Source organism: Filobasidium floriforme (genome assembly GCF_021052385.1).
Source record: "Filobasidium floriforme strain CBS 6241 chromosome Unknown HD553scaffold_4, whole genome shotgun sequence".
In the NCBI taxonomy this organism is placed as follows: domain Eukaryota; kingdom Fungi; phylum Basidiomycota; class Tremellomycetes; order Filobasidiales; family Filobasidiaceae; genus Filobasidium; species Filobasidium floriforme.
This window is the reverse complement of record NW_025763625.1, coordinates 519,370-543,538: the sequence shown is the minus strand read 5'-3', so window position 1 is coordinate 543,538 and position 24,169 is coordinate 519,370. Positions and strand designations below refer to the sequence as shown.

The 24,169-nt window shown below is 53.8% G+C and overlaps 8 protein-coding genes across 8 annotated transcripts; 3 read left to right on the top strand and 5 right to left on the bottom strand.

Annotated features, from left to right (window-relative positions):
* The first annotated feature begins 1,412 nt into the window (after positions 1–1,412).
* On the top strand, positions 1,413–3,332 carry HD553DRAFT_306341 (eIF-3 RNA-binding subunit). The gene is made up of 7 exons (XM_046179264.1): positions 1,413–1,483; positions 1,614–1,660; positions 1,734–1,905; positions 1,991–2,087; positions 2,177–2,409; positions 2,484–2,746; positions 2,818–3,332. The coding sequence occupies exons 1-7, from the start codon at positions 1,467–1,469 to the stop codon at positions 2,877–2,879; spliced, it is 891 nt and encodes a 296-aa protein (XP_046038820.1). The 5' UTR covers positions 1,413–1,466; the 3' UTR covers positions 2,880–3,332.
* Positions 3,333–4,343: 1,011 nt separating this feature from the next.
* HD553DRAFT_306339 (uncharacterized protein) lies at positions 4,344–5,364 on the top strand. The gene is made up of 2 exons (XM_046179263.1): positions 4,344–4,443; positions 4,529–5,364. Exons 1-2 carry the CDS (start codon positions 4,435–4,437, stop codon positions 5,249–5,251), a joined length of 732 nt encoding a protein of 243 aa, XP_046038819.1. The 5' UTR covers positions 4,344–4,434; the 3' UTR covers positions 5,252–5,364.
* HD553DRAFT_292918 (putative L-malate dehydrogenase) lies at positions 5,365–7,593 on the bottom strand. Its single transcript, XM_046178416.1, has 7 exons — positions 7,577–7,593; positions 7,268–7,370; positions 7,095–7,183; positions 6,678–6,853; positions 6,577–6,592; positions 6,270–6,418; positions 5,365–6,190 (listed from the first exon to the last, which is right to left on the bottom strand). The coding sequence occupies exons 2-7, from the start codon at positions 7,296–7,298 to the stop codon at positions 5,605–5,607; spliced, it is 1,047 nt and encodes a 348-aa protein (XP_046038818.1). The 5' UTR covers positions 7,299–7,370; positions 7,577–7,593; the 3' UTR covers positions 5,365–5,604.
* Positions 7,594–9,989: 2,396 nt separating this feature from the next.
* Positions 9,990–13,320, top strand: HD553DRAFT_175672 (uncharacterized protein). Its single transcript, XM_046176922.1, has 6 exons — positions 9,990–10,140; positions 10,255–11,327; positions 11,398–11,612; positions 11,706–12,947; positions 13,008–13,074; positions 13,138–13,320. The coding sequence occupies exons 2-6, from the start codon at positions 10,382–10,384 to the stop codon at positions 13,212–13,214; spliced, it is 2,547 nt and encodes an 848-aa protein (XP_046038817.1). The 5' UTR covers positions 9,990–10,140; positions 10,255–10,381; the 3' UTR covers positions 13,215–13,320.
* On the bottom strand, positions 13,262–14,977 carry HD553DRAFT_175630 (uncharacterized protein). Its single transcript, XM_046176921.1, has 3 exons — positions 14,819–14,977; positions 14,353–14,761; positions 13,262–14,290 (listed from the first exon to the last, which is right to left on the bottom strand). The coding sequence occupies exons 1-3, from the start codon at positions 14,865–14,867 to the stop codon at positions 13,426–13,428; spliced, it is 1,323 nt and encodes a 440-aa protein (XP_046038816.1). The 5' UTR covers positions 14,868–14,977; the 3' UTR covers positions 13,262–13,425.
* HD553DRAFT_306316 (transmembrane protein 14C-like protein) lies at positions 14,951–16,216 on the bottom strand. Its single transcript, XM_046179262.1, has 8 exons — positions 16,108–16,216; positions 16,000–16,032; positions 15,875–15,917; positions 15,686–15,728; positions 15,567–15,606; positions 15,378–15,452; positions 15,303–15,307; positions 14,951–15,197 (listed from the first exon to the last, which is right to left on the bottom strand). Exons 1-8 carry the CDS (start codon positions 16,145–16,147, stop codon positions 15,150–15,152), a joined length of 327 nt encoding a protein of 108 aa, XP_046038815.1. The 5' UTR covers positions 16,148–16,216; the 3' UTR covers positions 14,951–15,149.
* Positions 16,217–16,238: 22 nt separating this feature from the next.
* On the bottom strand, positions 16,239–18,951 carry HD553DRAFT_292916 (uncharacterized protein). The gene is made up of 7 exons (XM_046178415.1): positions 18,331–18,951; positions 18,173–18,257; positions 17,797–18,109; positions 17,478–17,724; positions 16,945–17,404; positions 16,706–16,871; positions 16,239–16,637 (listed from the first exon to the last, which is right to left on the bottom strand). Exons 1-7 carry the CDS (start codon positions 18,649–18,651, stop codon positions 16,607–16,609), a joined length of 1,623 nt encoding a protein of 540 aa, XP_046038814.1. The 5' UTR covers positions 18,652–18,951; the 3' UTR covers positions 16,239–16,606.
* Positions 18,952–20,144: 1,193 nt separating this feature from the next.
* Positions 20,145–22,287, bottom strand: HD553DRAFT_306311 (putative aquaporin 1). Its single transcript, XM_046179261.1, has 11 exons — positions 21,990–22,287; positions 21,888–21,901; positions 21,599–21,795; positions 21,410–21,516; positions 21,233–21,308; positions 21,088–21,154; positions 20,920–21,013; positions 20,776–20,837; positions 20,700–20,706; positions 20,568–20,622; positions 20,145–20,480 (listed from the first exon to the last, which is right to left on the bottom strand). The coding sequence occupies exons 1-11, from the start codon at positions 22,052–22,054 to the stop codon at positions 20,307–20,309; spliced, it is 918 nt and encodes a 305-aa protein (XP_046038813.1). The 5' UTR covers positions 22,055–22,287; the 3' UTR covers positions 20,145–20,306.
* Between the last annotated feature and the right edge of the window lie 1,882 nt (positions 22,288–24,169).

Below are 24,169 nucleotides of genomic sequence, written 5' to 3'. Positions count from 1 at the left end.
GTTCTGTTCCCCATCATTCATCTGACACAGGACGACGTGATATGGCGGCAGACCGAAGCTGCCTCCTTCGCGTTATCCCAAAACAAAGGAAACGGAGTTTCCTGTACCTACAGTCGAGGCTATCAGTACCAAGCCAGGGGAGCGGATGCTCGAGTGAATGATAGCCAGACTGTACTTTACAACAGGCTGAACCATCCGGCATAAACTAAGCTACAGGCACCCATCGATACAATAGTATTCAGGTTCACCTCTCAAGCGCTTGAGACCAAAGAATTGGCGAACGGTCTGTGGGTGCTTAGAATCGCTCAGCGAGTTATCTGCTCGACAAAGGAAGAACCTCCTGACAAATGCACTAGCGCTCGGTCGAGACAGACTTCGGAGAACCTGAAGGTCCAAGCCGAACGTTCTTCAAGCGGACTTTTCCTCCGGAACAAAGGACGTCTAAGCTTCCGCATCGCGAATGTGTCAATTGACCGATCCATGAAGTGTATATCTATGAGCCAGAATCTCTAATGCTCGAGATTCTACTTGATATCAACTCTGATGTCATCACGGTCAGCAATTCTCGACCATGATGAAACCTTCCAAGATAGATGGAATCTTATGCGTATCGACGTTGATACACTATGAATAAAAACCGGCTCCACCTTCGAACCTGTTTGCGGAGAACTGTACAAGTCTGTTGGAGAAACTTCAGGTCGATCTCGCGCTCGGCTCTGAAAAGGGATTGCTTGGCTCTGATGAGGGAAGAGGAGCGAGAGCGATTCCTCCTGCCACCGGGACGTGGTATTCGAAGAGCGACACAGGTTTTGACGGGGAGGAGCAACCATCCGAGTGGAAATTCTGTGTACAGAGCCATGTCCACCGAGATTACAAACAACTCAGCCAATGGTTCAGAGCTAATCACAAATTAGTTGTGCTGCATTGCGCCGGGAAGATATTGAGCGATCCCAACGAGACACAAGCACAAGCGACAAGAACCGTCACCTCGATTTCGAGTAGCCTCTCGTTCGGACCTACTGATCAGAGCCAGCAGACCAGTACAGTTTCTATTAGAAGGCCGGCATTGCGGTCGCACGACAGTGGCGGCAGTCATTTCAGCGTCAACTCCACGCGAACGGTGCATTTCGACGACGATTGAAGGGATGACCTGACCGTAATTGGTACTTCTGCCTAAATGTATGCATATGTGTGACTTCGAGTATGCCCATGAGAACGCATCCACGAAACTGCGCTCTAAAAGACTCTGATCAAAGTGACAGGCCGATCCCACGAAAAAGACACGTCATAGCAGCCGGTGATTATTTTGATAAATGAACAATTCCGCGTTGACCGATCCATACTTTCTCTCGAAGTCGACCTTCGACCTCTTTGTCATTGAAGGTTCACCCAGTCCAGTCTTTACCACAGCAGCAGCTGATAACGCATCGAATACCAGACTATCACCCAAATACCATCCTCATACAATGCCCGTAGCTGTAGAGTGAGTTTGATGGTGGAATCAACGCTTGTCCCCGACGAGGAGCCATGACGACGGATCACAACCGGAACCCCGATTGCTAACGTCGGCTCTTCCCCTCTCCCTCTCTTGCAATTTGGTTTCCCCGTGGCAGCCAACCCGCAAGCACCAACTGGGCCGATGACGATGGCGTCGAGGAGCGTGAGTCTGCGGCTCATATCCCTACTGTCGACGACCCCTACTGATAGCTCGGCATTCCCGTATCGCAATCCAGGCGTCGCCCTTCCCGCCCCCAGCGAGGTTACCAACCCGGACGGTACCATCACCACTACCGAATGGCGATACAACGAGGATGGAAAGAAGGTCAAGATTACCCGAAAGATCAAGAGGAGTACGCAAGTGAGGGAGGTCAGCCATGCGGTTGCCGAGAGGAAGCACTGGGCCAAGTGAGTGTGGAGGTTGAGGCGTGGCGGGATTACGGCAGCGGACGAAGGATAGGAACTGACTTGTGGCCGCACGGGTGGTCCATAGGTTCGGTGCCGAGAAGGGAAAGCCTGCTGGACCTGACAGGGCTACGACGACCGTTGCCGAGGACATGCAGTTCAAGGTTAGCGCTGGTGGCCAAAAGGTAAGCCGTGCGGTCGGTGTAGCATGTTCCTCTCACGCCTTCTCTACTGATAAGCTGTGATCCTGAATCAATCCACTACGCTTCGCTAGGCCGAGCCGGAGCAAGACGAAAGCGCCAAGCTCAAGGCCCAGCTCGGAAGCAAGAAGATCGCCTGTCGTATCTGTAAGGGAGACCATTTCACGTCGAAGTGTCCCATCAAAGACACTCTCGAGGGCGCTGGTATGGGCGACTTGTTGGCTGGTGGGGAACCTCCTCTGGATGACGCGCCTACGCCGGCCGAGGCCATGGCCAGCGCTGCCGGCGGATCGAAATACGTTCCTCCGTGAGTTTCCTCCAGGATCTACGTCGTGCATGTATTATCGTTGCTCATCCGCTCGCTTCATCCCCCACTCTCAGCTCGATGCGAGCCGGTTCTTCTCGACCGGCTGGAGAATCCATGTTCAACCGGAACCGAGACGACCTGCCCACCCTCCGAATCACCTCGCTCTCGACCGACGCCGACGAGGACGATCTCCGAGACATGTTTGGCAGGTACGGCAGGATCGCCAGGGCCAACGTCGTTAGGGACAGGGAGACTGGCGAGAGCAAGGGTTTCGCGTTTGTCAGCTTCGAGAGCAGGGCGGATGGGGAGAAGGCCATGAAGGCGTTGGACGGACGAGGTCAGCTTCAAGCTGTTGCGGAGAATAGAGCGCGCGGTTCGCTGATCGATATTTTCGATCGTTTTCACCAGGATACGACAACCTCATCTTGTCTGTCAGCTGGTCATTGCCCCGAGAACCTCGTCAACAGTAGAGAATTGGCGCTTAGGGCACTTATATTGGCTACTGATTACTTGCGTTTGTCTGTGTCGAGGTTGGGGTTAGCGCCGTACGGCCTCTGTGTACAGTAGTATATGAATGCATTTCGGCCCGGAGTCAACAGCCAGATCGAATTCTGAGCAAAACCGGCCTATTGGATAGTGGCCTTCATCGCATCCATGTGAGAATCGCCGTTCGGTCTGGGCAAGAGAGGCATCCGGGAATGTCTGTCATCTGAGTCACAGGGGAATGTCTGCCTTCCGAATTGTATGCAGTCTGCAAGAATCGGCAGGGTGCGAACTCTCCTATGGGAGACGGGCAGTAGAAGATGAATCGACCGCATTCACGTTAATTGCCATACATAAACTCTCCCTACAAGGTATATTGATATACGGGATACATCATAGCTCAGCCCTGACACCGCGGCCCGCGGTCAGTATTAGCTAAGCAGATTGAACTTTGGTGAGACCCTGTGAATCTTGACTGATATCGCTTTTGCAACTCGAGCAATGGGCGCGGCTGGTCTCACAAGTTTCGATAAACAGGGATGGTACAGAACACAGAATGCTGTCGTTGGATAGACTATCGTCGATGTAAAGGTTCACACCCTGAGAGAGGGAACGAATGTGAAGCACGATCAGCTTTTGATCCCGTCGGCTGGCTGGCTGGCTCATCCTCGTCATCCTCGCAAACTTGCGAACGCAACAACCTCGTAAGTCCCCGCTTGGAAATTTCGATACACTACTACTGCTACTACCCATATCAGGCTGCAGATTGATGGCATCACTTCAACGATAGGAATCACCCCCAATCAGAAAGTCATGGAAATCCATACATCGTACACGGTCAGCCGGATCAGTTTTCTTGTCATCCAATCTCGCCGAGCTGAATCATCCTTGCAAACAGGACAGGATCAAGGCTCGCGAAGTCTTTCGCATTCCTCTCATTCGAGATTTGATTATAGCTCACATTGATCACCAAAGGACTCTCGTGAACATGTGCTGTGTGGCTAGAGACTGTTTGCCCGCCACGGTCCGAAGGCTATGGCGACACACATCGTCTAAGAAGTTGCCCAACGTTCTCAAGATATGCTTGCCTGTAAGCTGCATCCCACAAAGAGCCCCAGAAGCCAACAGGCTGATGATATCGTTCGTCTCGCATATCCTTGTTAACCAGGAGAGACGATCGTTGTACAAAACTTCAGTCAATCAGTATGAGACGTTTGACGATTCCGACCTCTTCGACGTCGCTATCATACGAAAGGATCTGCCCCGCATGAAGGTGCTCATAATCCATTCAGGTTATTCACGCCGAAGATATCGGGACAGAATTGCTCTATACAAGGCCAGAGTGGACTTCTCCCACCCCGATGCGCTCCCTACCTTGGATCTCAAGCTATATCACAACGAGGATTACGTGAACAACACGGTCAACAGAATGTTCGACCCTCCAGGTTCGATATGGCCCGTCTCAGAGTTCCGCTTGATCTCACTCCACATCGAACATGAACGCCTTTACTCCGCCTCATTATATAAACAGTCTCTTGATTTATGGGCAGAGTACGTAGAGACTTCGCACAAGTTCGACTGCAGGGAATTGCAAGCTCATCTGACCGAGTTTAACGATTTCGACTCGATCTTCCAGCATCTCGAAGTTTTCGTCTTGGGATCGGCCGAAATCAGCTACGATATCCTGCACAAGATTTTAGATGCAGCCAGAGGGATCAAGCAACTGATAGTGCTTGTCGAGCGTGGATCCGACGATCAACGACGGCTTCTCATAGACCACCTTGACGACTCCAACACGCTGGCTGATCTGGGATTATTCTTCTCAGAGGCTGTGTTTGATGATCTGCCATACAACCCGGCGACAGGTATCCCAATTCCGGCCTTGCCCAAGGCATATAGACGTCAACTACGTACACTTCGGTGTTTCGTCGATCCGTATGCCATCGCCTGGGAACATCAGGATGTGCACAACCGGGGCCGATGTCCAGGGCTTCGACTCAGCAACGTCCAGAATCCCGCCCCGTTGTTCACCCTCGAGCTCTACCTGAAGTACGGGGTCGCACTACCCAATCCCGAGGCATTCGCCTGCGCCCTGAGGCAACACCTCCCACGGGGTATCTACGTGAAGATCATCGGCGCGGATGATATCATACAATGGAGCAAGCAGTTACGTCAAGAGGTGGTCGACAGGCGCTACGAAGGTGAGGACATGCGCGACGCGTTCATCCAATGGACCAACGATCTGTTGCCACAGCCCTACATCGCACCGAAGCGAGGAATGACAGCGGACGAGGGAAGATCAGACCCGCTCGGAGAAGAAACAACGCGAGGAGAAGCAGATGGTTGTTGGTTGCAGTGAGGCAAAGCCGATATCGCTCGAGTCACCACCCAGGCGATAAGCCGCTTTGCCTCAAAGTCGTTCTATCTCCTGTAATTCGGCAGTAAATCGTGGATCCATCGGCGAATGGCAGGCAGCTAGATCGTTGTCATTTCAGCTAGGCGAGAGAAAGCCAGATATTTCCAGCCCGTCCAGTTCCTGAGACCGGTTGCAAATGGCTGTGCCTGCTTGCCCATTTCATATTCAATTGATATTCGACGATGATCTACACGGATTGTTCAGAGACTCCTTCCTAAGCCAAGCCAGGACTACAAGGGAGATCGCAAACCACAAAGGTAAGGGTGAGCGATTTTGCACCAGAGCAACGCTCGCTCTTAGAGCTTGGAGGCGGGGGAGAAACCGACACCCTTGTTGATGCTCGGCTCCAAATCCTCGACGGCCTTTTTCAAGAGCGCAGTCTCGGTCTCGTCAATCTTGCCGACCGGGTTGAGCTTGGCGATCCCCTCCTTTCCGAGCTCGACGTTGACGCTAAAGTAGGCGAGGTCCTTACCGATCTCTTGCTGGATCGTCTTGGCCGCCGAAGGGTCGGCCTCGAGGTTGACGTACGAAGGGGCGACGAGTCCGGTCTCTCCCTTGAAGGCGGCTCGCATGACCTTGTCGGCAAACTCGGCACCGGCCTGAGCCATGGACAAGGTGGCGGATCCGGTACCCGCCTTGGCCTCGACGACCTCGTCACCACCGAACTGGATTCGGTGGACAAGAGCGTCACGCTTCGACTTGTCCTTCAGGACGGACGAGGGGATCGAGGGCTTGGCCTGCGACAAGAGGGGCAGGATGGTGTGTCCGGCGTGTCCTCCGACAACGGGGATGACGTACTTGGAAGCCTCGGTGGGCTCGCCGACGACGCTGGCGACAAAAGTCGAAGCTCGCAAGCAGTCCAAGGTGGTGACACCGAAGAGTCTATGGGCGGTGACGTGATTGTTATGTTCAGGACCTTTGGTATAATGAAGCGGGCCTCCAACTCGCACCCTAGACTCACCGCTTGGGGTCGAAGACGCCCTTCTTCTTCAGGACCTCGGCAAAGACGGGCACGGTCGAGTTGACGGGGTTCGAGATGACGAGGATGAAAGCCTTGGGGCAAGCCTCGGCAATCGACTCGGCGAGGGTGGCACAGATTCCGGCGTTGATCTGTTGAATCAATCGAGAAATCAGTTGGTTATTAGAAATGTGGTTGATGTCTTTTCTTGGCACTTACGTTCTACATGCACGAATCGATGGGATCATGGGAATGTAAGGTAAACGAGTCAATAACCCTATCAGAGCCATCATAGACATCTCCAACTCACGAAAAGGTCATCTCGACTAAAACCAGCCAAACAGAAACCCAGTGAGCTTCCTTTCTTCCGCGCTGTCGATGCCCGAAAGCAGACCAAGACTCTCGACTCACGTCATACCCGGCTTCCTCGGCACACCAGCGGGGATGACGACGATATCGGCTCCCTTGAGCGCGTTGACGGCACCTCGCTTCTCCTCCTCGGGTCCCTTGTGACCCTGAGATCCGGTGTTGGGAAGGAAACCCGAGACTTGAGCCGGGGTGGGGATGTGGGAGAGGTCGGCGGCGACCTGTGATATGCATTATGTGCCGCGGATGTGATATCATGCAGGAAATCGACGTGAAGCAGTGCGGTAGGTTCGGATCGTGATTGCATTGGAGCAGGCAGGTATAGAAAGAAAAGAGTGTAAGGAATCAGCTTGAATTCTACCAGATATCGACTTGGCCTTGCTCATTCAGCGTCCGAATACAAAGGAGCCGCATGAACGACGACCAGCCAATCCACATTTACAGCCAGGAATGCAGACTCACACCGGGGGCGTTGACGACATCGTACAGGCTCAGTTCAGTGACGATGGGGTTGAGCTTGAGCAACAAGGACAAGGGTTGTCCGATTCCACCTGCGACGGCACAGTGAGAAGGACCGAGCGGATGGTCAGATCGTGAGGGAATGGCTGTCCCCGGAATGAAGAGGACGGGCTTACCGGCAGCACCTGCGACGACAGCTTTGACCATTTTCGATAGAGAGATGAGAGGTGGTGGTAGTGATGTGAATGGGAGTGATTGGGGGTTGTGAGTTGCGGGAGACTGTTCGAGTGGGAAGAATGACCGATGATGTTGGTTGTCAACATGTCCAAGGTGATGAGCGATCGTGGGTGGGTGGGGTGACAGCAGAGGGAGTGTGGGGGGGAAGGGAGGCGAGCGGATGCAAATGTGACCAGGTTGACCGGAGGATATCTCGGCACCGAAACACCACCACGCTGTGTGTGTGTCACACGCGCCACGCTACTCACCTCGTAACGATTACCTGATAGCTGGTAGCTGTTTCACGTCGTTTCTCCTCTGCAACCTCTATCCAACTATATCCTAGCCCTAGACAATACACCACATATCTATATATCATTTCTCCCCTCGGGTATCGGGTCCTCGAACCCCGACCCGAACCCCTCAGCCCTTCCCAGGGTGGGACAGATCGCGCGGATCAAAGGGCGATCAAACCCGTCCATCGCCGAGAGCGAGAGAGGCGCAAGACCTGCGACCTCCTGATGACGGATACAGCACTGCAATACATGATAGGACTGTTTCGCTGACGAAAATGGCAGCCCTTGTAGGCGAAAGGTCTGTACGGTAGGGTACAGATGAGATCGGAATGCTTGAATCGGGGATCTTGATGCTTGTATGCTCGAGCGCGAAGTTGTCCGTAGAAACTGTTCACGCGCAAGCGTAGAGATGCAATCCATACAACTGTGTTTGTGTTCCACTGATTCACGCAGGACGATAATCAGGCGCCTCTCGACCTGGATCGATGGTCCCTGATTGTACCTTCACTTCCGCCTGGCTTTGCCGCTTGCGGATTTACATCGCTGGACCGATCATCGGCAACCGTGGGCGAATTCGGAGGGGATCCTTCCAACTTGTTTCGACCTCGGTCGGTTGGGGTTCGCAGCGTAACTCGCGACCCTGTTCCTCTGTCAACTCAACATTCCGCTGTCGCATATAACACGATAACGATCCTGAATATTGCGCCGAGGAGATGGCAGGGAAGCTCAAGGTGCACAGTCTCGAATGCTTTCGGAACCTCGCTATAGTCAACGTTAAACATAGCAGAGTTGTCAGTTGGTAAGTATCTTCAGGACAGGACAGTATATGACACAATACTCGAATCGATCAGGAGGCCTTCCCCATTCTCTTTCAAGTCGAGCGGCTTCGGGTATCCAGTATATATCATGCACAACGATAAAGAGCACGGCCCACGTAGTGTAAAACCTCGTTTCGAGACTCACCTGTGCCGTTCTGTTCCAGCGAACATGATGTCGGTTTCGCTTCTTGTCGGCATCCCGTCATTCTTCCGTGTGCAAGGTAAACGATCGATTACCACCCCCAGCGATTTATGAATTGTAGGAACAAAGGCCCACGAGATCGACAAGAAGTAAATATCCGAGTCTCAGCGGCATGAGCAGCACAACAAAAATATCACAAGTGCAACAGGTTGTGGGCGTTGTTTTATGTGACAGTCTCAAATCAATCATGCGTCAAAGACCGGGGTCGGTCATCACCCTTGTCGAGTCGATGCGGCATATTGTCACAATTGGATCTCTTGTACTACCACATGACCCTCCCTGAGACGTTGGAACACCTTCTAAGAGACGACCGGCGCAGGGCGCATGGCTGAAGCGCGATCGCGACGAAGGTTTCGGGCAAGAGAACGAGCGCATGTCGTTTTCGGATCCGCCATGCGGGCGAGGTCCGCGTTGGGCGACGGAGGAATGACTCGACGATCACAGCGAGCGTGCGAACATGCGTGAACGAGTCCGGGGACAAGAGAATCAGTGTTGATCCTTGTGATCGGGCTGACTCGAATATGTCTCCCCCTCGTGCGTGGTCGAATGGACCCTCTCGATCGCTTTCTCATTTCGGGAGAACTCTCTCGAGCGACGGGATCAAAAAGTCGTGCCGGGAGGGGGGGAAGGTGGAGGCGGCGAGTGCGGAATCGCCTCTTGATCCCTTCTCTCGCTGTTCGTGCGGTCGTCGATCGGGTTCGAGGTCGAGACGTTCAAAGGGTGGTATTGCCATGGATCCATGGGTCAGGAAGGTCGATTGGATGTCGCACGACATTGCAAGTTCAAGGGGGTCATAGTAGTGTGGTACAGTCTTATGTTGACAGCGGGGGTCGAGCAGAGGGAGGATTTTGTAATATTCTTGATGTGCACCGCGGATGTGACTGCCTGCCCTGCCCTCCTTTCCCCTTGATAACGCTTGGTACCGAGTTCGGCTGCTAGTGTTGCTAGGGGAGAACAGCTGATTATCAATCCACCCAGACCACTCACCTCCACTGAGGCAGGGGAAACGTTTCCTTCGCATCATCATCATCATCATCATCATCATCATCATCATCATCGACCTCCACGTCGTCGTCCTCACAGGTAGTAGCTCAGTCTCTTCAGCTCCATCACACACTCTGCAACCTTATCGTTGCACTCTGCTGCCCTCGCATCCTCTCCTCAACCATAGCGAGCAGAGAAGAACGTTCGAGCATCCAAACTCGATCTCACACGCCGTGATATACCGCAGGCCGATCGATATCAACGGCTCCATCAATAACAACAGCGTCGAAATCACCTCTGGACGTCATCGTTACATTGCCTTGGGCAACAGGACTCGGTCTGATCAGCCGGAACCCAGCAGAGGAGGTTTAACAAGACGACCGCAGCTTGGGAGCGGATCAGGATATCCTCCGTCCTTCCCCTCTCTCAACGAGAGTCTCGCCGACCGTTGACGCTAGAGTCAAGAATTCACATCAGCAAGAGTCGGAGTAGACGAAACGAGAATAGCAGTCATCAGGACAAGGTTCTCCTAGGTAAGTGGTCAGTGACATTTCTAGGTTCGCCTCCACGCCAATGGTATCCGGATGGCGTGACTCAATCCTTCTTTGTGTCTTTTCGTCGGGACATCCTTTCATGTATCATCACAGTCGTCAACCTATTCACAAGGAACATATCTTCACCTTCACGTGTCCCTGAGAATCAAAGCTGGGACCAGATCGACAACCCATACAGAAAACAACTTCAAAATCAAACTCGACACTTTCACTGCCGACCATGTCACACTCGGCCCTCTCCCCGACTTCTCTCGAGTTCATGTCGATACTCGAGAAACAACTCGCCGCTCAGGAGAACCAGGCCGACAATAACAGCAACAACCAATCGCCGTTCAGCTCGGGCTATTACCCGTTCCTCAGCCCTGGTTCGAACTTTAACAACGGCAACGGGAATGGCAACACCAACTTCAACAACAACAACAACAACAACTTCAATCAGAACCAGAGCGCCAACGTCAACCCGCAGGATATCCCCTTGACCCCGGAGATCCTGAACGCCTTCCTTCAGGGACTAAACTCGGCTGGGTTTTCCAAGCAGGAGATCTTGGATTTTTCGGCCAACCAGATCGGGCAACTTCAAGACCCTCAAGTCCAACCGCAGCAGCAACAGAGGGGGTTCGTCAATCCGGCATTGACGGGAGGAAAGGGGAATTTTGGGGCGTACAACGCTTTCGCCAACGGGTCGACCGGCTTCCTTCCTAGTCCGACCCATAGCAACGGTAGCAGCAGCGGTAATGGCTCCAACAACAAGGCCAACACTGACATCAACAATAGCAACTACAACAACAACAACTTGATGGCGATGATGATGATGATGAACCAGAGCATCCCAGCCTCGACCATACAGACCAACAACCCGCCCAATGGATCTTACCCACAACCGGGGGTTCACACGCCTGAAGCTTCGGCTAGCGGGAAAGATTCGGCGCCGGGGTCGAATACCTCTAGCCCGGAAGCTGGGTTGGGGAACAGTCCGGGCTCGGGTGGATCACAGGGCGGGTCGTCGTCGATGAGACAGCCTTCGAGTTCGTCAGCCGGCGGGGAGGGGAACCCGATTTCGTCCAGGTCGAGGAGGGCCAGTGGAGATAAGAATGACCACAAGCGCAAGGCCGAGGAGGAGGAGTTGGGTGGGCATCAGAATCTGAGGAGACACATGGGAGAAGAAGGTGAACAATGGTGGCTAGACTGTGTTGACCAGCTACATACTAACAGCTACGGTGCTGTATCCCTCACTAGACTCATCGGCAGAGGACCATTCCGACAATCCACCAGCTGGCAATTCGAAACGCGGGGTGAAAAAGGAGACCGCGTCTTCTCGCCGAAAATCCACGGCCAATGGCCAGGCCAGAGAAGAGCCTACGGATGCACAGGCCAAGGCGCTCAAGAGAAAGAATCAGAACAGGGCGGCGCAAAAGGCTTTCCGAGAGAGAAGGGAACAGAGGGTCAAGGACGTTAGTCTTGCCGCCGTTGCGCAATTCTGCCGTGTACAAGCGGACAGCCCGAGCTGACGTGTCCTTGATCTCCGCCTTTTTCCCCTATCACAGCTCGAGGACCGTGTAGCCGAACTCGAAGCCAACAACGCGGGACAGACGTTTGAGAATGACAACCTTAGGCAGCTGTTGTCCAAGTTGCAGAAGGAAAACATGGCGCTCAAGGAGCACAAGTTTACCTTCAACATGCCAGTTCCTGGTACTCAGACGAGTGAGCATGCCGTTGGAGGGCCCAGTCGGTCGACGAGCGCGAGTGGGACGCCCGGGATGCCGATCGACAAGTTGCCTAGTCCGCCCATCAGCTTGATCGGCGCGAACGACAAGACGAGGGATCCTACTCCGGGTTCGGTACGGAGCAATACGGGGACGTCGACTTCCAATTATGATTCTCCTCGGTCGGCGTTCAGCGGATCAGACGCAATCAGTCCAGCGTCGAGGCCGGGTACTTCGGGGGATCAGAACGTATTCTTTAACCCAGAGCCTTACAACGCGTTTGCCAATAACGCTGGCAATGGTGACGGCGGGATCAACGCGTATGCTCCGTTCGCCAGCGCTGCAGAGCAGGCGGGCGCCATGGCCAACGTCGACCTGCAAGCCTTGTTGAACGCCTTCAAGGTGCAGTACGGTCAACCTCAGACGCCTGGTGTACCAGCCCAACCCTCCCCTGCCGCACCTCAATTCAACGCGTATCGTGATGTCCCCGGCGTCGATGGAACGGGCGAATTGCTCGGTAACGAATTCGATCTGGCCGGCAACGTCTCGATCGACGATTTGTTTGGGGACGACGAGGCGATGAAAGAGTTCTGGAAGAGCTTGAACCAGACCGAGTCGTATGATCCCGTCGGACTCGCCGAGGTGCCGCTTCCTAATCAGAAGCAGTTTGGCGGCTCGCACGGCTCCGTCAGCCCGATCGACGCTGCAACCGACGCTGGCCCGTGGTCGCAGACCTTGATGGGTGCACGACCTGGACAACCCGGTCTCGGTGCGCTTCGGTCGGACAGCAACGGGTCCGCCAACGGACGAGGTGGCTCCGTCAGTGGAGCGAGCGCCGATGCCGCATTCTCGCCGAACAAGTATTTGACCATGTCACCCGAGTCGGCTACGGTTGAAAAGAACCCTCTGGAAACCGCCGAGCTGAGCACGTTTGGCTCGAAAACCCAACATCCGTGTCCCTTCAACACGATGGATGTCGGGACCATGTCGGAAGGCGCCACGGTGGCGCACAAGTTGGCGCTTGACGGAGCGAGGATGATGAGCACTCAAGAGGCTTGGGATTCGGTCTCGAGCAAGATTGACGTGAGTCGCGTAGCGAACATGGGGTACAGTACGGGAACTGACGCGTCTCTGTTAAAACAGCTTTCCAACGGCTTTGACCTGGACGACCTGTGTGACAGCTTCAAGAAAAAGGCACAGTGCGACGGTAGTAAGTTTTTGGATGACTTTTGACAAATACATCTCGTGGTCAAGCTGATCCGTTTCGTCACAGCTGGACCCATGATCAGGGAGACTGAGGTCCAGAAGATAATCGATGATTATAGCAAGCGAAAACAGCTCCTGCAATAAAGTATCGCCAAACAGATTACGGACCTCATGACTCTCTTGGCCTCTCCTCCATTTGTCTCGCTCTGGCGTCGTCTTTACACCCATTTTTTGTATGTACTCGATCGAGCCTGAAATGTATGTAGTCCATCTACAAGATGTAACATAGATATATGACGACGAGACCGGCATCACATAGCATGCCCTTCTTCTCATACAAGTTGGCGATGATGGTTTATTTGCTGTCCATTCGTCTCCTCTTTGGCTCCCCTTCACCCTGAACGCCCCGCCCACGCTTCAAACCGGTTCGCCCTCCCGCCCCTACCGAACTCAGCTCTCCCTCTTCCCGATCCGACATCTCGCCCTCCTCCTTCGTCGACTTCTTCTGCGACATGGGCACTGCTGGCGTCGAGTTGGCATGAGACGAGACATCAAGCGAAGGTCGGCCGGACGCGGGAGGACCGTTGCGAGGATTGGCATTACCTCTGCCGTTGTTCTTGTTGTTGTTGGGGTTGCCGGGTCTCTCCCTGTCCCTAGCCAAAGGAGTGGCAGCTCGGCTCGGTGGCGCACTAGACGTCAGGGACATCGCCGATGTGCGAGATGCTCCTGTGGCAGATTTAGGCACTTGGATGTCCTTGTAGGAGCCTGACGGTCGACTCGGCAGTCCCGGGTTTGCAGGCAATGTAGATTTCCCATAAGGCAAGGTTCCGCTGGCGGTATTGCTGCGCTGAATGGGAGGAGGTTGAACCGTGATGGTCGGCGTGAAGACGGCTGCCTTGGGGTCCAATCTCTTTTCGGGTAGACTATCACCATTGACAGAACTGGTAGGGGTGTTCTTTCCCTTGGACGACATGCCAGCGGGCAGTCCTAGCTTCGGGCTCGTGGCTCGGCTCACGCCAGCAACCTTGGCAACGGCTTCCTTTTCCCTGACAGGTAGTTCGGAGATGGAACGTTCTGGGTCGACGCGGGGTTGTCGAATGACCGACTGAAGGGTATCGGTGAGGGTCCGGAAGGCATCTCGACGAGACTGTGCTTCGGCAAGATAAGCGGTCTTCTTCGCCTGTTGTTCTTCAATCTCCGTCGTGACGTTGGTAATCAGTCTACGGCGACACCAGGTCAGCAAACAAATCGCCAGTCTATCGATGGTATCGTAAAGACATACCGATCCAACTCGACCCTCTGCTTAGGTCGACTCGACAGTTCTTTTAGCTTGGCCGCAACCTTGCCGTGACTCTCCTTGATCCTTTCTTGTTCCGCCAGCATCTCCCTCTCCTTCTTCAAAGCCAATCCCTCCCGCTTGATCTCTGCCTCGACCACCTCCAACTGCTTCTCATATAGCTCCTCTTGCTCTTTAGCCACCTGTCGGGCTCGGGCGAAACGCTTGACAGAAACCGAGTATCGGTTCGTCTCGATCTCGCGCAGCTCGCGGTGCTTGGAAGAGGAGGAGACCTTGTTGGCATGCTCCTGCAGAGCGATGGGTAGACTGGGTATAGAGGCTAGAGCATGTAGTCTGCGAGCCAGCGTCCGAGGTACGGAGTCCGAATGGGTAATGTGGAAGGATACAACGGCATCTGAAAGGGACAGAGTCAGCTCGGATTGCGGACAACGAGTTCGGTTCCTTGACACACCCTCTATCGCTGGAGTGATGGGTTCAGGTTTGAGCTGGTCGACATCCATCGTGAGCAAAGATTAGGTGTATGTCAAGACTGTGGTGAGACTCCTGTTTGCTTTGGAGAGGATGGACGTTCCGATAACGATAGGATTACTTAATTGCTTAGTTAGTTCACTGGTCTTATGAACTCCGTAAGTTGAGTTTGGGAATCACTCAGTTACATATAGATCTGCTTCCGCGAGGTCGAAGGCATGCATGAATGGATATCGAGAATCTGTGACACTACTGGCATTGTTGGAACACATCGACCTCTTCGGCAATAGCGGTCGGGACAAACACATGGTCTTCTACATCAGGCGCTGACCATATCGCAGGACCATGATCAGAGAGGCAATCTGCGGAGCGGAATTGAGAGTGAGCTTCTTCAGGGTAACAGCCATACATTTGGCTCGACAGGGACTCACGGAAACTATCGATCATGCATAGGGTCCAGGTAGTAAGGAAAGTGTGTGATAGTGAATTCAGAGCGAGTTGACCACACCGCAACGGATCGTTCTGCAAGAATGACGACTCACCCATTCCGGCCGGCATGATCTTGCCGCTCCTGACAAACTTCCTGCCCATCACAAAGAGCAGTAAGAGCGAGGTGACTGTCCAAAGAGGCCAAGCATATGTAGATTAGTGAGGAAATGGATTGAGGTGAAAGCGAGGATGTCAATAACGGTATCTTTTCCAGGGCATTTGAGGGTATCATTGATACTGACTCAGGGAGAACTTCACGTCCTTGGGGTTCTGAGTGTTAAGCTAATGATAGAGACCATCCACCAGCTTGTCAGCCCATAAGAAATTGGTCCGCAGAGACACGCATGTACCGACGACTTACATATGCTCCATATGCCAAGGCAGCACCGCTCGTCAACCCGGACCTGTGATCCCCATAATCGCATTCGCAGCGCCACCCGACATGTATTCATGGGGATTCCAGACAGTGAAGCGGTGCAGATAGAGATGTCAACAGATTCCAGGCCCTTGTCAGCACAGCACGCAGGCATTTGATATCTCAGGTGCTCACACGAGGGACGCGATCGACCTGGCCTTGATGAACCCCATCAAGCCTGATGTAGCGTGTTCATTGGCTCGAGATCAGCTTCAACCCTCCGTCCCATACGCATTCTAGCGACTGGCAGGTCGACTGACCTCCCTGCGCTACAAAGGCGGCAAAGATGTAGCCTACAGTAAACAGAACAAACAGATGAGACAGAATGATAGATACGGTTGACGAGGTCGTCCGAAGGTCGAGCTTACCGGGATAGTCGACGTAAGGCTTGGTCAGTACAGCAGACATGGTTCAGACTATGTCAACAGGTTTTGTATAGCAGCCAGTCCTCTAAGAGAATCAATTACAGAATGCAAGTTGTATAATGGGATCGACTCACCTCAGGGCGCGCATGTCCGACATCAGGAAGCGTGACGACATCAATTTCGAGCTAAGTGCCGCCGGGGCAAGTTACTGGAACGTCGATAAGAGGTAGAACGATGTAGATAATCGATTCAATCTGAACATGGGGGATACATCTTTTCTTTGACGAATTTACTTCGAGCTACATTGTATTGCGTTTTTACTTGTATTGGCTAGAAAGACACTCTTTGGAACTGGTTTCTCGACTGGGCAGGAGGAAGAGAAGGGCGACTGAGCCTTTCCCATAACTCCTCTCGAACCGGGTCTGTATCGCTGCTCATCGAGCGCTTCGGAAAGGCAAACGACGAGGCTTTACAGCATCAGAGAGGATTCGAGCTAAATACTCTACTGAGTGTCGGCCCACTGGACGAGCCATCTAAAAACGAACCATGCGCTTTAGCCAACCATCCAAACACACGCAGCGACATCCCGCCATAGACTTACTGCTCCCAGTTCTCCCAGCTCGATTCGACGAGGTTACCCTCCTCGTCGTGGTGCTCGTGAGGAGGCTTGAGAACCTCAGGCAACACGTGAATGGCTCCGTTGAGAGCGACTCCGTCGACGGTCTCGGCTTCGACGCCATTGACCTTCAAGGTGGTCCTCGAGGCGCCTGCGTGAATCATCAGAGCAACATATATGTAAGGTTAAGCAAGCTGGCAGCATAATGGTCAACGAGGACTTACCGGGAAGGGGGACGACCTTGGACTTGTCGATGGTGACCTTGACGCTAGCATTAGGAAGCATGGTCGGGAACTCTTCCTCGATGTGGAAGGTCGAGTCGTCGCCTTGCATGAACAACGCCTCGATCTCGTCCTCGAACCAGGAAGACCTCTTCTCGTGGTCATGGTCACCGTGGTGGCCGTGGTGCTGGTGAGGGTCCCTGTGTCCCTTGGTCCCGACCTTGTGGATCGACTCGGTGAAGATGACATACTTGTCAATGATGTGGTAGCCGAGGAGCTTCCTCATGACGTTCTCTCCGAAGGGGGAGAAGAGGAAGAACTGGAGCTTCTCGGGCAACTTCTTGAAAGCGTCCGAGGTGGGCAAAAAGGCAGTGATGGCGGGGTTTCCACGGAAGACGGGGTGGTGCTCGGCCTTGGATTCCTTGGGCGAGAACTCGAATGCAACGGCGCTGGTTTCTCCGATCTGTAGCAGTTTGTGCGGCATCAGCGTCCACCGCTTCCTACGTAAACCCGTCTCGAGAGGGCCTAGGACTGACCTTCTGAATAGCAGTAGTGAACGTGTCAAACTCTCTAACGAAGAAGGCACTGGTCAAGACGCTAGGAGGAGGCAACAAGGGGTGGTCGATCTCGTGCAAGTAACCGTTGATGGCCTTGCGGTCCGAGTGGGTGGCAACAACCTTGGCGTAGAAGTTGAGCTCGAGCGAAGGAGGAAGGGCCTTTTTCTCGAGGTGGATTCGCAGGGGTTGACCGTCGTTGGCGCCAAACTTCGGGTAGAGGGCGGTGCTGACGAAGGTATCGGAGAGCGTCAGTGTATTGAAGCTTTCTAAGTATATCGATGGTCGAATGTCGACTCACGCGACGGTCTTGTTGTTGGCCAACTCGGTAGCACTCAAAGCCTGGGGTAAACCGTGGTACTTCAAGATCTCTCCCAAGATGAATTTGAAGATCCTCTTCTTCTTCTCGTCATCATCACCCTCGTGTCCCTTGTGAGGACCTCGGTGGTGGTGGTCCTCGTCCCGCTCAAACAACCTCTGCGAGTGCAAATCGTGTACCCTCAAGAGGTTGTCGAGGGTAGGGTTAGATTGCAGGTTCTCGATCGCGCGGTCAAACGAGGCAAAGTGGTCGTGGTCGTGATCCTTGTGGTGAGGGTCAGGGATACCAGAGTTTTCTAGCGGGAGAATGGTTGCGATCGTCAGTGACTGCAAACAGGGATGAAAGGAGGAAGACTCACCAGGAGCAAAGAAGGTAATGCTAGCGTCCCGGTCGTCGAGGATCTTCTTGGCGTTGCCACCTTCAATCTCGATGGCCTTTAAGAGCTGTCATGGGCGAAGCGGGACAATCAGCTCGACTGTTCTATGCGGTTCTAGGGCATTCTCAATGCAGACGAACCTTGGAGTACCTGTCCTTGTCCTGGTTCAAGAGCTGCCAGATGGTCAACTGATCATCCTGGTCCCTGGTCTCTCCGCGCCACTCGGAGGAGACGTCCTCGAGGTCATTGACGATCGTCTTGACGAAGTCGTCAGCCAACTTGCCGGCGGTCCTGACTTGGTCGAATCCCATCGATCGGACCTTTTGCCAGTCAGAGATCGACAGGGTTGGGATCTCATCGGCGGCGTTGGCGTTCTCGTTGTTCCAAGGGAGAACGAGCGCGGTGGCGGTGGTCGCCGTGCCCAAGAGGGCGGCGAGTGGGGCGAGTGAGGTGAAACGCATGATCAAAATGGTTTGAACAGGCGGTCGTTGAGGCAAAGGGAAAGGGTAGGCAGGATACGGACGAAAGGACTACGGTTACCTGTCTCGCTGTCTCTCTACCTTATATATACATTCCGTGGTGTGTGTCGTGTACCGATGGCTGTGTCGAACGTTCGCAGACGCAGTTGCGCAATCTCGGGCTCCTGCGGAGACGTCGGGGAGGGTTGATCGCAAGGTTCGGCGGGGAGGACGAGGGAACGAGGAGGGAATGTGGGGAAAGGGATGATGACGCGGCAAAGAGGGGGCGGCCGAGGCAGCAGGGGTGTGGATCTGCTGACCCATGACCGAGGTCCGGGGAAACGCCTCCACACCGAAGGGTCCGTCATGATGACAGCGCCCGCTTGCGCTTGATAAAGATCGCGCTTTTATTTGATCCGACGAACCAAGGATCGAGATTGAAAAGTAAAAGGGGTGTGAGGGCGGAAGCAGATGATGTCATCGTCAAACTCGACAATCCCACCCCGCGACCATGAAACCCGAAAATCCCCCATCCCATTCCATCTTTCAGACTTGTCGAACCTTGCCTTGCTTGCCTTCGACCACAACCTTTGATACATCTACTTCTTGATGAGACTCTCTGCACGAACCATCTTTGCACCGGCACTCGCACGCACTTTCAACCCGTCCATCACCATCACCACCACCTCGAGGATCAGAACCATGTCTTCCGAGCAGAACCAGAAGAACGACGGTGAGCCGCCATCGTCCTTTGAAGGCCCGCCTCCTCACATACTGACGCCCGATATCTCATCGCCCCCCTTCAACCATCTTCCCGCGTTTCTCTTTACGTCTCACTCGGATGCGCACCTCGTAGGCCCCCTTTCCAAGGCCGCAGACACCACCACCGCGTCGACCACCGGACCCAACATGTCCACCGAGACGGACCCTGCCAAGATGCCTAAAGAGGCTCTCGCAGCCGAGCCCGATGCGGGTGAACAGAACCAACAGGTCAGTGGAGACAACACGTCTAGTCCTGACTATTGATGGGTTGAACAGGCTGATCATGTTGTATCTTGGCTTTTCTCCTTGGGTTTCGTAGCGTGAAGACGCCGGCATGGCCGCTCTCCCTACCATCACGTAAATTTCCTTCTCGACCGATACGCAAACACGCCGGAGAACAGAATGTGCATCGAGCAATTTGAAGATCAGACGGTTAAACGAATAGTGAAATGGAACTGTAACCTCATCGCAAAGTCTATGCGAGAATTTAAATGAACGATAATCAACGGAATGAACCGGGAACCGGAATATACTTTTGCTCACGAAGTTCGAATCGTGTCTGAGAACCGGCAGCGAGCCTATCCATGAACACACCACCGTGCCTATGCGGTCGTAAAGATATCGCCTGACTTTGTGGGGCGTCGTGTGACCCTTTTTGGTCAACTTTGCCGATAGTCACTCAGGAGTTTCTCGATCGAGCCACCAACTAGTGTAAGCCAATCCAGTTCAAAGTGTTTGCGCAATCGTTATTATAGTCTCGTACATAATGGCATATCCTGGACCCTTTGACAAAGCGAGCCATCTAAACATCTATGTTTCTTTTCCGCTGTCGACAACTTCGTGTATATTATTGTTTGACCGTGCTGTTTGATATCCTATCCCGGGCTGCTTGTACTTTATACGATGGACGAGTTCCGGTTCAGGTTTTGCTGGGAGTCCCTTGCTCCGTCCGCTCCCGTGCTGTTCCTGTCCCTACCACGTCCGACCAGGTCGCTCAGAGGTGCGTCGTTGTGATGGACATTGTCCTTGTAATCGACAGAATCCTGCCCAGGGTTGATCTCCCAGTATTTCTGCGGTTCAAAGTCCAAGAGTCAGCGAGTCGGTATTGACAGAAGGAGTGGTCGTCATGCAAGAAGGGAAAGCGAGGGAGGACTAACGATATGCTTCAGAATGTACCAAAAGGCTGTGGCTAGCAAGGAGCCCAAGGTAGGTCTACGTCGAAAAGCAACCGGTGCAGATAAAGTCAGTAAACGCGGCTTTTGCGCATCGTTACGAAGCTTGAAGCTCACCCGACCCCTGTATGAAGAGAGCAAAGGCGGATCAGCTCCTCGTTCAGACCCACACATCTTAACGTTATCGACGTACAGTAGATCCAGTGGTACGACGCGAAGCCTTGGATGCAAGCCGGTCCGAATGCCCTCGCCGTGCTGCAACCCCGTACGGCCCGAATCAGCGGCCTTGAAATTTTTCCATGACTCCAGTTGAATTTTGGATCAGGAAATGACTCACTTGACGGCTCCTCCGGTGTATTCGACGGCAAACAGTTCGAGAACGAAGAGCGTGAACCCGAATCCGAGGGGTGCAAAGGGGGTGAACCTCGATTCTACGAGACAAGACCAATATCAGTCAGCCTTGAATTAGACGAGGACGGGTTCTACGAAGACATTGCTGGCTCACTCTCGGCAGCGAGCATGAGGACGGTCAGGACCAAGGCCGAGGTGATGAACATCTCGATAAACAGGCCCTGTGGGGCAGGCACAAGAACATTAATACGAAAATCAGTTTACGCGAATGCCCCTTTCCTAGAACTCGTTGTACATACCTGAGCTTTATTCGTCCCGAACCCCAAGGCCACATTGACGCTCAATCCACCCGGCGTAAGACCGTGCAAGATCGCACTGTAATTCCGAACAACAGGAGCCGAGATTCGTTCGGGTAAGTCTATCATTTAGGCTACACCTCGACGCAGGAGGCATCGAGATACGGCCCGCGGACTTGCCTGGCAGCGATGGATCCAACAAACTGGGCGATGCAGACGAGTACGAATCGGACGGGTGTGATCACCCCGCACAGGAGCAATGCGAACGAGACGTTCGGATTGAAGATCTACCGCCGACGCAAACCGGCAAGTCGTCAGCTCTGCTGTCATCCAGGCAAGTAGTAAACTCGCTCCGTGACCTCGACTCACACTTCCGGTGAAGCGATAGAAAATGGCAGCTATCGCAAACAGGCTGAACCCAAAGGACGCCGATATATAGAACAATCCCATCAACCTGGCCGCATCGGACCCTTGGAGCGTAGTACCGTCCGAGTCGTTATTGATGGACAGGTTGGTCACAGTCGCTTGGACTCCACCAAGCGCGAAGAGGAGGAAGAGTACGGTACCTAATAGGGTGGTAGAGGGGTCGGAAGTCGAATATTGAGCCAGGCGAAAAAAGGAAAGCGAGAGCGAGACGAGTGGGAATGGAATGACGTACCGACAAATTCACCGCTAAGATTTCACAAAGAGAAAGGACACCGACGATACGACGTCAGCGACAGTAGAGCTCTCATCCCAGAGTTGATGTCACGGCACATACTACATCGCATGCAGGTCGTTCCGGATGTTACCGAACATGCCGTCCGGGTGATGTTTAAAGACCATGATTGACGGCTAGTTCTGTTCGTTGGACAATATCGAAAGAGCGTGTTGCTGCTAGTTACGTCTGTGTGTGAGCCGTCCTCGAGGATATCACAGATACAAAATGTCGAGCCTGATCTTGTTAGCTTGTTATATATATTTCCTCGACAGCTCAGCGATCAGCGATAGCGACTTGGGTGATTCCAGCGGAAAGTCGATTTGCTGCGACGTCGAATTCGACGATGATATCATATGTTCCCCCCCCCCCCACCGTAAAAAGACGTCAGCAAGCCGGTCTGTCTGGTGGATCTGATTGTCTCCAAAGGAACGATGGGAAAGAGAAGGGAAAGATCGAAAGGGCGAGCTCTCCTTGTTCTTCCCTCGTGCTGCCTAGCGTGAGTGATGAAGATCTGAACCTTGTTTCCAAATCACATCATCAAGCGATCAAGCGATCAACGGATCAACGGTCACCCTCCCGCTGCTGCTCTCTGGCCGTGCCCCCCACGTGTTATCACTATGACGTAGCCAAACTCGATCACCAAATCGCGCGCGACCGAGAACCGAAAGATCGAAAGACAGCTAGGCGCTAGGCCAACGTGAGTACAGAGCGCTGTCACGTGACTTCGCGACCTACATAAGCACAGCGCCGACATCTACTGTATCTAGACCCCCTTGTAGTAGCATAGCCAACCAATGTCTACCTAGCTAATGGCGACGCAAGCTGTCGACGTGCTAAAGCTGGTGTAGACAAGGTCAGTACCTAGTTGAACTTGAGCCTGAGCCCGGAGCCCTGAACCTGAACCTGTATAAGGCCTGGCAGCCGACCTGCCGGGTCTTGAGGTAATAAGGTCGCGGGACTGGGGAAAGGTAACGGTAGGCATAGCAATGTAATAACGGATGCCTAACTACTACAAGGTACTAGTTAGACGTCTACGAGAACATCTCCTAAAAGGTCTCCGGGAGAGTCTCCGAGAGGGTCTCCGAACGAGACCCCGAGGCGACGCGTGCCGTAGGTTGCGCGTCACGTGACGCCTATAATAGGATCCCCCTCCTAGATGCGAGCTCCGAACGCATCAAGCATCGCCGTACTCTTGGCAGCCCGGTACCGGCAACTCAGGGTGTCGCTTATGGAATTCCAGCACCAGCGTGTCGTTGTGGTGGAAATCCGAGGGGCTAACCCACTCGTTGTGCTCGTCCCCGTACCCCTCAAAGCGCACGTAGTACTGGGTCCTACGCCCGGCGCGCGTTGAACCCAACTCCTTGGAGTGTACGATTTCTGATACCACCCACCCCAAATCCCCGGTGTCCAACACCTCTGGCTCAGGGGGTGGGTCTACTGCTCTCCCAGGAAGCTCGTTCGGCTTGTACGGAATGAGCAGCGAGACATGAAACACCGGGTGGATTCTGCGCATCCCCGGTGTCAACTCCAAACGTCGCGCCATGCGACCCTCTCTGTTAGAGATCGACTGCCCCATCGGAGGTTATCAGGGAGAACGGTTCGGGCATGTTCTACGGACGCGATCGACGGACGTGATCGACGGGGCTGACCGCCGGGATGGCTGGTCGCGTCGCTCCGACAACAACATACCGGAGTATATAGACGGCGAACTTCGATGGAGACCTATCCATACCACTGTATTAGATAGTTCTCCATCCGTTATACAATCCGTAGGCTTAGAACCTAGTACAAGTCCCGCGTAGAGGAGCGACCAAGGGCACAGCAGGGCTCACCCTTAACAGAATAACGGATCAACAGCTTTACCCCGACTTGTACGAAATGTTCGTGGTTTACAACCAGGAGGGAGTGGAACGAGAGGCGCCTCCGGGCGTCGAGCCCGTTTGGGATGCCAACGGAGATCATCTGATCGTTGGGCCCGGGCTGTATCAGTGGAGGTCGACGGGGACTGGTCAGCTCCAGTCCGATGGTCACCGGGCCCAACGGGTCGAGGAGCCGGGCACAGGCGCCGGCAACGTCCGAGAGGGGTCGTCAAGGGACTCCGACAGACCCGCCTGGGCAGAGGCGATGGAGCGGATGATGGAGGCCCAACGACAGGCCTCCGAACGACAGATGCAGGAGATGATGCGTCAGTTCAGGGACTCGATGAGGGAGCGGCCGGCTCCTCCCCCAGCTCCGCACGT